General features: G+C 57.8%; 1 protein-coding gene across 1 annotated transcript in view; it reads right to left on the bottom strand.

Annotated features, from left to right (window-relative positions):
• Window positions 1-12,811, bottom strand: part of PPP1R37 (protein phosphatase 1 regulatory subunit 37) — a 42,412-nt gene extending 29,601 nt beyond the window's left edge. The window contains exon 1 of the mRNA XM_012761402.3: window positions 12,232-12,811. Coding sequence (XP_012616856.2) covers window positions 12,232-12,433 — 202 coding nt within the window. The 5' untranslated portion in view covers window positions 12,434-12,811. The remainder of the gene's footprint in view (window positions 1-12,231) is intronic.
• Between the last annotated feature and the right edge of the window lie 796 nt (window positions 12,812-13,607).

Here is a 13,607-nt window from a genome sequence, read left to right as displayed (position 1 = left end):
CACAGCCAATCACAGTGGGGCACCCAGGTGCACGAGGCCGGTCTCTACACGTGACCTCCTGGCTACCAGAGAAGTGACCAAGGAGAGCAGCAGGAACCCTGACCCGAGTGCCAGTGCCAGGCCACCCTTGGGTGAGTGCCTCCCCTCTCTGGCCTGTGGCCTCATTTGTAAAACGAGGAGGTGACCCCGCTGCCCCTGAGATAAGCGAGGGGCCATGCCAGTCCCGGATTCTCCTGCCTAGGTGGCAGTAACCACAAGCATTTGGACCCAACGGCTGGTGGCGGCATGTTAAGTCAGATGGCCCCGTGTGCTGACCCTGCCCCACTCACTGGCCTCGGGCTTCCTCCCCTGGGACCAGACAGGCTCAGGCTGCAGTCAGACTTGGGAGCTCTAAGCAGGGATCCATGAGGGCACGGTCTCCGGGCTCCGTCTCCACACTCCCCGAACCCCATCCTAACGCAACAACACTCACCGAGCCTGCTCTGCGCCTGGAGCTGTGCTGGGACATAGCAGGGACCGAACAGCCCAGCCCTGCCCTCCTGGGGCTCCCAGTCCAGCGGGAAACACAGACCCATCCCCAGACAGGGATGACCCGGAGTGGGCAGAGCTGGGACGGGGGAGCTGGAAAAGCTCAGCACTGCAGCCCCTGAGGGCTGAGTGCAGGCGCAGGAAGGAAGGCAGCCTGTCTGGTCACTATGATCCGAGTGGGCAGAACTGGGCCAGGAAGCAGGATCCCAAGCCCATGACAGAAGGAGATTACAGAACAAGGAGTGACAGGGAGAAAGAAGAGAGATGAGATGCGGAGGCCTGGGCTGGGCAGCTACTGGCTGGCCACCCCTGACACCTGTGACACGCCTTACTGTTGGTAGAGTTGGGGAATCAGGTCCCCTCCACAAAGGTAGAAAGGTAGATCAGTTACCAGAATCTCAGCTCCTGCCCCATGACAGGAAGGAGGCCCTGGGATCCAGTCACTCCCCTAATGGTGGGGTGTCCTGCAAAGAAAGGTGGGGACACAGACACACAGTGGGAAAGGACCATGGGTACTGTCTAGCTGCACAGAGAGGGTGAGTGTGCTGGCCTATGACCCACAGCAAGTCAACAGCAAAGACGGGTCTATGTCCCAGTCTTGCACTCCCACATTCCCACCAGCCTGGCAGAAGGACAACAGAGGCAGGCTTGGTGCCTCTTCCTCGTGGCTGGTGCTAAGAGGGCACCGAGTCCCACTTCCTTCTCCACCTGCCAACTTAAGCTCCCACTCAGAGCCCAGCACAGGCCACACAGTGTGGGCACCAAACCAAACACACCCCCGTCTTGTGACGCTCACAGTCCAGGGGGCAGGAGAGAGCACCAGCAGGCCTACAGAGGGACGGCTCACTGAGCCCCTGACAGGGGAACCCACCTAGAAGGCCAGGAAGAAAGGCTGCTGGCACCTGTCAAGCCAGAGCCAGCTGTGTGAGTGGCGCCCACCTTCGAAGACAGGCTGTGGGGGACTCCTTGCAAGTGTAGGACCGAAAGGACGCCACGGTGGCCTAAACTCAGCAAGCATGGCAAGGTGATCCCAGTCGTGGTCGGCGGGGGTGGCAGGGGCCAGGTCATGCCGGGGCTCCTAAGCTGTGGCAGGGACCATGGATCAGGGGTAAAAGGCAGCAGGGGGGGGTGCGATCACAGCACAAGTCGAAACAGGAATGACAGGTCTGCTTTCTCAAGAATGCCATGGCTGCTAGGTGGCTAGGTGGCAGGGCAAGCTGCAGAGGGGGCAGGCAAGCAGTCGGGAGGTCCCTCCACCTGCAGGGCGGGAGAGAGGGGACCAGCAAAGCGGGGACAAAATAGATGCTTGCTGGCAAAGAACGCAGGAACAAATGACTCAAGGAACGAAATCTTCCTTCCTCCGCGCTCTCCTCATGTCCCCCGACTGTTGAGGCCCCAGTGCCTGGGTTACAAGGCTCCGGGTGCCCAGACTGGGGCACTCATTAGCAGACCCACTTTGCCCTGGAGTCCCTGAGGTTCCTGGAGGTGCTCGGTGCTCTGGCTCCTCCTAGAAGCCTGCTGGACAGAATGCAGTCCCTAGCGTAGCTGCTGGGTCCAGTGGGGGGAGACGGCCCCAAACAAATAACAGTGCGCGAAGGTGCCATGGGAACCCTGGAGAGCAGAGCGGAACTCTGGGGACCAGAGAAGGCCTTGCCAAAGAGGTGACATCTGAGACAGCTCAGGAAGGACGAGCAGGAGTTGGTCAGGAAAGGCAGGGGACTGGTGAGGGTTGTGCTGGGCAGAGGGCACCAGCGTCTGTGGGCCAGGAGGGGGCTGGGTGTCCGTATGGACGGGCCGGCACCAGGCTCAGGGATGTGGACTTCGTCCTGCGGTTGGAGGAGCCGTGGCACAGCGTAGAGGATCAGAGCCATTCCCCCTGGGGAGTCGAGCTGCTGCGCTTGAACCCAGACCCCCCTTGCTATCTGCATGGCCCTGCCACCCCCGTGAGCCTCTATGTCCTCCTCCTCGCCGCTGCTGTGAAGATTAAGTGAGTCAATGCATGTAAGGAGCTTAGACCTGGTACGGGCTCCCCAACCGGGGGCTGAGTAGCAGCAGCAGCAGCAGAAGTATGGCCACAGCCCCGAGTCCCTTTCCTGGGGCTTGTTTTCACCTTCTGGCAGCCCCGCTCTCCCACCACCCTCCCTCCCTGTTGCTCTGGGGAACCGAGTGAGTTCAGCTGTGACAGTGCTTTGCTTTGCAAAAAGGGGAGGCCTGCACAGAACCCAGTTCTCCACTGCGTCGCTGGCGGCAGCTGGTGACAGCCTGGAAGGCTGTGCAGAGAGGGAGGGGTGGGTGTGAAGGTGCCACACGAGTCTGACCCCTGTGGGTCTGGGGCGCCGGCGTGCAGGAGGGGCCCACCCACTCCGGCAGGGGAGACATTCGCGCCTGGAGGGAATGGGCCCGACTGCAGGGCCTCGAGAGGGGAGGAGGAGGGTGCCGGGCGAGCCACACGAGCCCGGTAGCTGCTGGCAGACACCTCCAAACCTCCACCCCACCTTGAGGCAACAGCTCAGTGCCAGCTGCCTACAGGAAGGGGAGGGGTGAGAACAACTTCTGAGTGCCCACTGTTACCCCGTCCACCACCAATCCATCCATCGCGAGAGCCTGCTGCGAGCAGGCGCCAGGTTTCCAGGGGACACAAAGGTGAGCCAAGATGGCGATGGCCCTGCCTTCGTGCAGCTTCCTTCCTAACACGGGAAACATAACCAAGCGTGACGGATCTAATTCCTTCTGGCACCCAGTCTCGGAACTCCCTTCGCGTCTCCCGCCCACGCTACCCTGAACCAGCAGCCCCCAGCCCCCATGCCACCCTGGCCAGGAGCCCGGTGTGGGCTCAGCCACAGAGGGGGCCGCTCCGAATCCACTCTGGCAAAGGGCTGTGGCACCTTCCTCTCGCTCAGCACTGGGTTCAGTAGCACTCTGGGAGGCCAAGGTGGGAGGATCGTTTGAGCTCAGGTGTTCGAGACCAGCCTGAGCAAGAGCGAGACTCCGTCTCTACTAAAAATAGAAAGAAATTAATTGGCCAACTAAAAATATATACAAAAAAAAATATTAGCCCGGCATGGTGGTGCATGCCTGTAGTCCCAGCTACTCAGGAGGCTGAGGCAGCAGGATTGCTTGAGCCCAGGAGTTTGAGGTTGCTGTGAGCGAGGCTGATGCCAGGGCACTCTAGCCTGGGCAGAGTGAGACTCTGTCTCAAAAAAAAAACCAAAAAACCCCCACTGGGTTCAGGGTGTGTGCGCAGCTGTGTGGGCCCCAGGCCTGGCACTCTGGTCTTCCCGGAGAGTCTAACAGCCTTGAAAGAGACACATCTGCCCAGTGGCTTCACAAATGGGAAAGTGGCACAGAGAGGTCAGGGACAGTCTGGGCATGGAGGAGCCGAAGTCATACTCGGGCAGATTACCCTAACCACTAGTTATCCCGCACTAGTCATCTGGGCCCACTTGCCCCTCACAGCCCGGGGAGGCAGGACTGTCATTCATTTCCTGAGAGGGGACCAGGTGCCCTTACCGAGCTCCTACATTGGCCAGTTACTGTTCCAGCTCTTTCCAACTGTGGATTAATCTAATCCTTGGTCCCCATATAAACTGGGATACTGAGGCAAGGAAGCTGACTGACTTGCCCAAGGGCAGAGCAGGCGGGGACTGGTGCCCAGTGGCTCCTGCGCTGCCTCTCATGTCATGACCATTGTACAGAAACGGGAACGAGGGCCACCATGGGCTCCGTGTTCTCCCGCTGGAAACCCCTGAGCCAGCCGTGTTTTAGAATTCAGAATTTTCTGGATTTCATAAGAGGAAGAGAATACCTAAATTATGCTAAGCCCCTAGAGGGGTCTGGGGGAGTTTTTAGAGCTTTCTGGATCTGGGGGCTATATGGGACCTGAAGTCACCTGAACAGGTCCCCTGGTGGGGGGACAGCAAGCACCCCACTTCATAGCCCACGTGCTTCCCGTACCCCGTGCAGGAGCAGGTGCCCAGGGCAGGCTGAGGACGTGCTGGCTGTTGGGGAGACGGAGGGGAGGGGCTCAGAGACCCAAGGAGAGAACGGATGGCGGAATACTGTCACCTCAGGGGTGCTATTGGAAACACAGGCAATGACAAAACCTTCTGGTGGAGGAGGAGGTTCACAGAAATTTGGTGACAGTATCAATAAAGTCAAATGTCAGCTGTTAGCCTATTTGGAGCCATGAAAAGCCTAGAGCCAAGAGGCTCCTGGCCCAAGGCCACCTCCCTGGTCTCCCACCTCAGTCTCATGCCATTCTTGCCACCCCCTCCCCAGAGCTCTGTTAAAAAACACCCATCAAGCCCCTTCTTCAAACCCTCTGTGGCCCCCCACTGCCAGCCCACAAGGCCTCACCTGGCAGCCTCTCCCGCCTGCCCCAGCCTCCCCTCTGACCCCGCTTCCTCTGCCTCACTGACACTGGCTTGTTTTCTGGCCTTCAGGTGTGCCACATGCGCCCTCTCTGCCTCCAATCCCTGGCACCTACCTCCAGCTGCTCCTCACCTGGCCAACTCCTAAGATTTATCTACCCAATGTCCCTTCTAGGAAGCTGTCTTTGCCCTGCCCTCCCGCCCCAGCCAGAGTCCTCGAAACCGGGCTTGATAAAATTGTTTACTGTGTGTCTCCCTCATTCGACTGTGACCTGCGTGGAGGCAGGGACCGAGCCTGTCTTCTGCCCCAACCACTAATACCTGGCACGGCCACACCACACTGAATGAACGACAGGCCACAGGGTCACCAAATCAGGCATGCAACAAGGACAAGTGCCTACCAAGTACTAGACACGGTATATTGCAGGAAGAACACGTCCCAAGGACCAAGGGGTAGAACAAACAGCCAATGCTGGGGACAGAGGAGTAGCACAGACCTCCCAGGACTGTCTAGGAACCACAGTGAACCAGTGCCTACTGGGCCTGGCCCTTTACTCCCTCCGTTTTTCATCCCTGCGAATCCAGAAGAGTCACCACCATTTTATAAATGGTTTTGGGCTATAGATAAAAAGCCTATGCGCCAAGCTGAACTGAATGCAGCCACGTGTCTAACCTACACAGCCAGAACACAGGGTTAGGAGTGGGGCTCTAGAGTCAGACCACTGGGCTCTGAATCCCACCTACTGTGTGACATCAGATAAGTTACTTCACCTCTCTGGGTCTCCACTTCCTCATTTACAAATTCAGGCAAACAGCCACTAGCCCCACAGGGTGGCTGTGAGATTTAAATACGATAATTCACGAAAGGCACTCAGGCCAGCCCCTGGCACAGAGAAGGCAATGACTGGCGACTGCCAGGCCATCCAGAGGGCAGGAGCATGACCCCCCTGCTCTGCTGCAGCAGGCGGCCTGCCCAGCTCGAATTTCCCCAGTTACCTTAAGTCAGACATTTCGATGTTCTCCTATCCATTTGCTCCAAAAACAAGTCTTCGAGGTCAATGCCAACCCCCCCTGAACCAGGTGTGGAAGGCGGGCCTGAGACTGAGTGCTGAATGGCAGAGCTGAATTAAGGGGCCCCGGGCACGAGGACAGCCACACGTGGCTGTCAGAACCGCCTGGGAAGCCTTTGTGAAAACGCAGATCTCTGGCCCGCGAGCCCGGCGACCGGCGACTGCTTCGGCTGCAGCCAGGCGGGTCAGGGCATCTGGCTCCACAGTTCTTAATCCCTTTGGAGCCGATGCCAGTGAGCGAGCGCTCCCGAGAACCAGGACGCCTCACTCCCAGAAGCGCACACGCACGCTTCTATTGACTCACTCGACAACTATTAACTGAGTGTCAGCCGGGTGCCAGCCTGGCGTGCTCTCTGGGGGCTCAGAATGGACGCCCGGGCAGCTGCCTGCCTGCAGACCCCTGAGGAAGCACCCGGTCCCAGCACCCACAGGATTAACTACTGCAAAAAGGTTTCTTGCAAATACCTCCATAGAGTATTCCATCTGAGGGGAAAAAACCTCATTTCTTCTGACATTCGTCCAGTGCCCGAGCCCTCCTGTGTGCCAGGCTGGGGACAGAGAGGTGACTCACACGTAGCCCTCGCCCTTGAAGGGGGAAATCTGATGCGAGCTCAAATGAGGAGTTGCAAACGCAGAGTCGGGGCAGCCCGCCTGCGTGTGCGGGCACCCAGAGCTGCGAGGGGTGAAGCGTGCAAAGGGCTTGGGGACGGCAGAGAGTGGGCACTCACGCCACAGGACCGTTAACCCAATCGTGTTCCAACAGGGCAGAGGGGTGTGAGGGGTGGAGCCCATTCTACAGAGGAAACTCAGGCCCAGGGAGGAGCTGCAACTTATTCAAAGTCCTCAGCTGGCATGTGGACAGCCTGGGGCTAACTAACATCTCACGTGGAATCTTGGTCCCCTTGCTGCCTCTTAGGGTACTAGGTCAAGACACGCTGATTTAGGCTTAGCTCAGAGAGGTCAGGCAACTTGCCCAAGGTCACCCAGCTTATAACACACAGGGTCAGGCCTCCAGCCTGCAGCCCACAGCCCTTCGCAGACCAGGTCTGGCATTGCTGGGGTGGTGGGGCGCTCCTCTTGGAGGAGTGGGCGTCCGAGGGAAAGCAGGACGCCGTCGGCGGGGGCGCACGTACGAATGCACAGCACAGGCAGGAAACAAATTGATCGCTGGGGCTGCAGGTGGGGGCAGAGGAGTGGTAACCAGGACTAACAAGGCAGCACGGGCTGGGCATTTATTTACCATGGATTGGGCACTATGTCACCTCACTTAATCCCCACCATCACCCTGCGAGGACGTACTACTGTCAGCTGCATTTTATACACAGAAAAATCGAGGCACACAGAGAACAATCGCCCAAAGTCACATGGCCGCTCAGTGGCAGAGTCTACTTGCCAACTCCAGCAGCAGGAGGTGAAGCTGGGCCCAGATGGAAATCTGAGCAGAGCCATCAAGGCCCCCCTGCTCGACCCCTCTCCCTCCCTGGCTGCAACACCACCACTTATGCTAAAACAAGTTGATTCTTTCAACCCAGGGCCTCTTTCTACCACTGACAGATGCATTTCTACCTGTCAAACCAGTTTCAAGGACCCAATTTGCAGCATGGTTTCAATGAGAACAAACAGTGTGACATTTCCACACTCTTGGATCCCCCGTTCAAGAACACTATGCCAGATGGGTGTGGTGGCACACGCCTGTCGTCCCAGCTACTCAGGAGGCTGACACGGGAGGACTGCTTGAGGCCGGGAGGTTGAGGCCAACCTGAGCAACGTAGCAAGAACCCATCTTTGTTTTTGTCACTCTTGCTCAGGCTGGTCTCAAACTCCTGAGCTCAAGCGAGCCTCCTGTCTTGGCCTCCCAGAGTGCTAGGATTACATGTGTGAGCCACCGCGCCCGGCCTAAGAACCTGTCTTTCTTAAGAAAAGAAAAAAAAAGAATACCCATGCCTCATACCGACCCCTCCACCCCAAAAGCTCAGGTGGCCAGAGACCGTCACACGGTTGGCCCCTCGTCACCCTGCAGACATCTCTAATTGAGGAGTTCCCTGGCGGGTAACCCTCCCCACACACTTCAGCACTAACGGTCAGGGAGTGGGGAATGAGTCACTGGCAGGACTGGGGGGTGGGGGGAGGGAGGGACAAGTCTCCCAGACTGTGGCTGGTGTCATGTGCTCTTGATCACAAGTTCCTCTCCTGTCTCGCAAACCCCGCAGAGTTCAGCTGGGACTGGGGAGAGCGGCCGAGCTCAGGTCATCCTTGCAGTTTGGTCTGGAAGGGATCCTGGTACAAGTCTAGCCTTGGCTGCCCTCAGAGCTGGGACCACAGGGTCTGCCCCCACGTGATGGGGTGGGGTGCAGCTGGCTAGCCTCCCCTCCCCCCTGGCACCCACGTGCCCAGCCTGGCGGCACCGAAGCAACCTCTTCCACTCACGATTTCCACGCTGCCTCCTCCCCAGGCTTCACTTCCCATCCACACACACCTGGCATCCCACCCTCTCAGACATGCTGGGTGGCCTGCGGAGCAGGGATGGCTGGCCCTGTTTTACAGACAAGGAAACAAACAATGCTCTGCAAGAACTAGTGCTTGCTGGAGGCCACGACGCCCTGACGCCCTGCTGCTGCTGCCGCCGGGCTGGCCTGGAAGCCTCCTCCCCCATCCCGGCTGCTCAGCCCCCTCGGGGATGACACTGCTAGATGGCTCCCAGATACGCCTGGCCTGGCATGCATGTAGGTGCTCATTCAACAACTGTCACTGAGTGTCCCTGGAGGTGCTGAGGAAAGTGAGAAAGGACAGATCCAGGTCTATCCTCCCACCGCAGTGGGGCAGAGAGACCACCACCAAGAAAGCAAACAGGCAGCGTGACATCACATGGTCACTAGTGCAGCAAGGAAAACAAGCAGGACCCGGGACAGGACACTGTGCGAGGTGGGACACCCAGGAAGGTCCCTCGGAGGCACTGGTTGAGCCTCTGTAGGCCTGAGACCCTCCCTCATGATCTCCCTCCTCCAGGTCACCTCACCTCCAGGAATGCCATAAGCCAGACCCTCGCAGGGCCTGAGGGCAGACACCCCACAGGCTCCACCCAGCTGGGTCACCTCCTCGCTAGTCCCAGTCCCTGGGCTCTCTGACAGAGGCAAAGCTGTGTTGGGGTGCCCGCTGCTTCCTCCCAGCCCTGGGACCCTCTTGAACCTAATGGATGAAGCAACTCCTCCACCTCTACTGCGGTGGAACAGCTTCTAGATGACCGAGTCTCTTCCGATTCAGATCCGCCAGCTCTTCTGTCACCCCTTGGCCTTGGGATCGTGTCACCCAGTGGGCCCCAGATGGACTCCTCCATCACCCTTCCCACTAGGTCCACAACTCAAATGTCATCCCCTTGTGTCTCCCCATGGCTTACAGACCAAAGGCAACAAATCTCCCACCCTGTTCCAAGACCAACCAACTCCTTCCTGCAGCCCCCCAGCCCAAGACCCTCTGGCATCTCAAATGGGTAACCCCTTGGACTGACTTTCTGTACCATGATCCCTTTTCTACACCCCGGGGAGCCCCCCACCTCCTGCAGCCCCGAAGCCAGTCACCAACTCCACTGTCCTCCCCAAGCACAGAGGCTATCACCTGCTCCTTGGTGTTTGTTGACAAGGATTTCTCTGTCCTCCAAATCCCCTTGTCCAAACTCCCCAACTTCACCAATGACCACTCCCTGCCCAGGCGCAAGGTCACCCAACTCCCCACTGCCAGGCCAACTGCTCAAGTCCTCTCCCCAGCCCAGAGAGACCAACTCTTCCAGTCCAGACCACGTCATCACCTCTCCTCTCCGGACCCACCGCCCCCTCCAGAGTGTGCGTCCTGACCAGTCTAAACTGCTGGCAATAAGAGGCTCCTGCAGCCTGGAAGGTGTCACCACCTCCACCCCTCGCCCACGGCAGACCACCCAGCAACCCTCCTCTCAACTCCTCCAGACACCAAAGCACCTTCTTTCTTCACATTCTTCCTTCCTCTCAAATGCTTTCACTGCCTCTCCAAAACTACCCATTAAAAAAAAAAAAAAACCCACAAATCTGCCTGGGTAACAGCTGCTATTTATGTGGCAGAAATTTCCATGACTATCTTGTTTAATCTTCACAAGTACCCCAACGTGGAAATCAGCACCTCCATTTGCACAGGAAACAATCCAGGGCCCAGTGCTATGGCTCACGCCTGTGATCCTAGCACTCTGGGAGGCCGAGGCAGGCGGATTGCTCGAGGTCAGGAGTTCGAAACCAGCCTGAGCAAAAGCAAGACCCCGTCTCTACTATAAATAGAAAGAAATTAATTGGCCAACTAATATATATAGAAAAAATTAGCCAGGCATGGTGGCGCATGCCTGTAGTCCCAGCTACTTGGGGGGCTGAGGCAGGAGGATCGCTTGAGCCCAGGAGTTTGAGGTTGCTGTGAGCTAGGCTGACGCCACGGCACTCACTCTAGCCTGGGCAACAAAGCGAGACTGTCTCAAAAAAAACAAAACAAACAATCCAGGAGACTCAGAAAGGAAAAGCAGTTTATTCAAAGCCAAACTTTCTCTGGGGATGTGCACTTTACCCCCCACCCCATGAATTAACTCCCCCATCCTGGCCCCTAAAATGACCAACACTACCTTGATAACAATAACTGCAACTTCTTGAAGGCGCACCCTGGCCAATCACTTTTCACACGGGATTTCATCTAGTCCTCTCCTAAACCCTATGGCAGGAGTATTGTCACCCACTTCACAGATGGGAAAACTGAGGCTCAGAGGAGTTAGGTAACCAGCCAGAGGTCAGGAAGCAAGTAAGTGGCAGAGTCAGGATTTGACCTGGAGCCTCTGCTCTTGACCCCCCTGCTCTTGTCTCTCCAGGTCTTTTTCCCTTCCTGCTCTGAACTCCCTGGACTCGATACCATGCGACACACACGGCCAGGGCCCATTCTCACTCTTCCCTTCTTCAGCCCCAGTCCCCCAAGCCCTACAACGCAAAACCAACCACCTATCCCTAGGGTCTAGAACACAAGGCCTTGGCTGGCTCCCAATGCCAACGGTCTTAATTTAACCACAGTCTCTTTAACAGTAACTAGGCAAATTGGCATTTATGGCAGGCTCCCTATGGGCTCAGTTTCCAGATACCATGCTTCCCACCCTCACATCAAAGCTACCAATTCCTCCACTGACCACAGTGTGGCAATGGTTTCTCCCCTTTCCCCACCGGCTCCACCCCAGCAAGACTGACAGACTGCTCCCACCGGGAAACAGATTCAATACTGCTCTCCATCTCCTGAGTGACTTTCCACCTTCCCAACCCTCTAGATCCAACACATCCCTCCAGCCGTCCTTTCAGCTCCAACACTGACCTCACCTTCTCCAAAGGGCCTACAGTCCATGGACTTCCCCCTCTCCCAACACCTCAAGCCACCAAACTTCAATGCTCTCCACTGTTACTGGCCAGAAACTCCAAATTCCTGACTTGATAACATTCCCCAACTCTTTCTCAGGAAGGAAAGAGAAAACGCTTCCATAGCCAGGCCCCAGACTTCCTCTGCTCCTGAAATACTGACATGCCTTCTTTCTGCTTCCTTTTCTGTGAGGAGGTGGTGGCATGCAGTGGCTTTTCTTATTAATACCTAGATCTAACACTGCCTCTGACTCCCTCACCCAACTACAAATGGACCATGAGCTCTACTCCTTTTCTGGGAGTTTACCTTTACTCCCTTTTATCAATTCCTTTCAGCCACAGTCCAGGTTTACATTCCTCTTCCTCTTTTCGGCCAAGGATGTGACCAACACTACCACTCCTTACTCCGAGGCTTGCAGATCAGCAATTTAATTTCCTTCCATCCCCATGTGCCCCTCAAATTCTTCCAACTGCCCTTTCGGGGCCAGTGTGGACCCACTCTTCCTCTCCTCTCTACCCTTCTCTGGGGAAACTAGGAACTCGAAGGCTGCCACCCTCCCAATCTCACAAACCGCCAAATTTTAATGCCCATCGCTTTTAGGATTTAACAATTGTCCACCGTTAAATCCTAAAACAATCACCCTCAGCGCGCGGGCAGGGGGGACGCATAAACTAGATACTTTTCACTTTCCCAACCCTATAGCCACCCCTCTTTAATAGCCTCTGGCTCTAAACTAACAACTGTCTCCTTAAATCATCATTAGGCGCAATTTATTTAGCGCCACCTCCGAGCAGGGCCCTGCACCGATCCCTCCCGACTCCCAGGTCCCCTCGAACCCGCCCCCGCTACACCGCCGTAGCTACCGTGTCTCCAAGGGTCTTTGGGCTCCACTGCTCCGGACACGATATCCTCGTCGGACGGGAATGTAACGCGCTTGGCTGCGGCCTTTAGGCGCCCGTCGGCGGGGGGCGATGCTGGGCTGGGAGACCCGGCCTCCGCGGGGGCCTCTTCGGCGTCGCCGTCCGCGCCCGGCTCGGGCGGCGCCTCCTGCGGCGGGATCTCCATCGCCGCCGCCGCCGCCACCTCCTCACGGGGGCCCCGGGGACATGCCCCGGGCCCCGGGCTTGTCTCTCCGGGCCCGCCCGCCGTCCCGGGGCATGGGCTCCGCCGCTGCTTCAGGCGCCGCCTCCGTCCGCTCTCCGCGTCGTTGTAGTCGTCGCCGCCGGGAGCCCGAGCGCGCCTCCTCCAGCCCCGCGCGCGCCTGCTCGTTCGCGGCCGCACTTTCGCTACAGGCCCGCGAGCCCGCCGCGCACGAAGACAGGCAGAAATAGATTTAAGCGATTTTCAGGTGGAGTTGCCTCGCGGGTGACATGAAGCGGGAAACAAAGAGCAGGAAGAGCCGCGGCGAAAAGAAACGTGAGCAGCGAATCTGCAGAGCCAAAACCGCAGAGCTCGAGGGGCGGGGCGAGGGGGACGCGGTCTCCCAGAGCAGCGCGCAGGCGCGAACCCGAGCCGCCCCCGGCCCCCGCCCCGTGTAGATAACTCGTTTCGGGCTCGCACACATTCGTCACAGGCCCAGGTACTGGAGAGGGGAATACAGAGGACAGGGATGGAAGTGTCTGACGCTAGGTTAGCTGATGAAAGGCAACGGGATGGAGCGGGAGGGGCGAGAGGACTGCGGTGGACACACGAGCACAGGCGACGGATGCTGCCAGAGGGGTCCTGTGCCTGGAGACGCAGCCTCGGCACCCTAGCCAGTCAGTCGCTGGTCTTCCGTTTGCGGAGTGCAGGCACAGCAGTAACCCTCTGTCTCTGGGTAGCATAAAATATAATTGAGATATAAATTACAATAATAAAATACATATGAACCCATGAAGGATTAAAAAAAAAAAACGGGGAAAGGAGGAAATTCCAAAGGCGAGAGACGAATCTGCCAACCGGAACACCGGTGGTGAAGGCAGCTCACCAGGACAGGATGTGGACCTGCGTGAGCCCGAGCCACGCCCCCCGGGGCTCGTCCGATAGCTTAACATCCTTCTCCGCACTTTCGCCACGCCGTCCCAGCTCGGCCGCCGACCAGAGGCGGAGCTGAACCCGTAAAAGGGGACTGAGGGCGGAGCGAGCACGTGGTTGCCAAGGCAACTGGAGGGCTGGGCCGCCGACTCGCCAGAGGCGGAGTCGTGAAAGGGCGGCTGGCGGCTGCGGCTAAGCACCTGTCCCATTCAACATCGTCGGCCGC

The sequence above is a fragment of the Microcebus murinus genome, chromosome 16, assembly GCF_040939455.1.
Source record: "Microcebus murinus isolate Inina chromosome 16, M.murinus_Inina_mat1.0, whole genome shotgun sequence".
Classification (NCBI taxonomy): domain Eukaryota; kingdom Metazoa; phylum Chordata; class Mammalia; order Primates; family Cheirogaleidae; genus Microcebus; species Microcebus murinus.
Note: the sequence above shows the minus strand (reverse complement) of the source record. Positions and strands in the feature narration are given on the sequence as shown.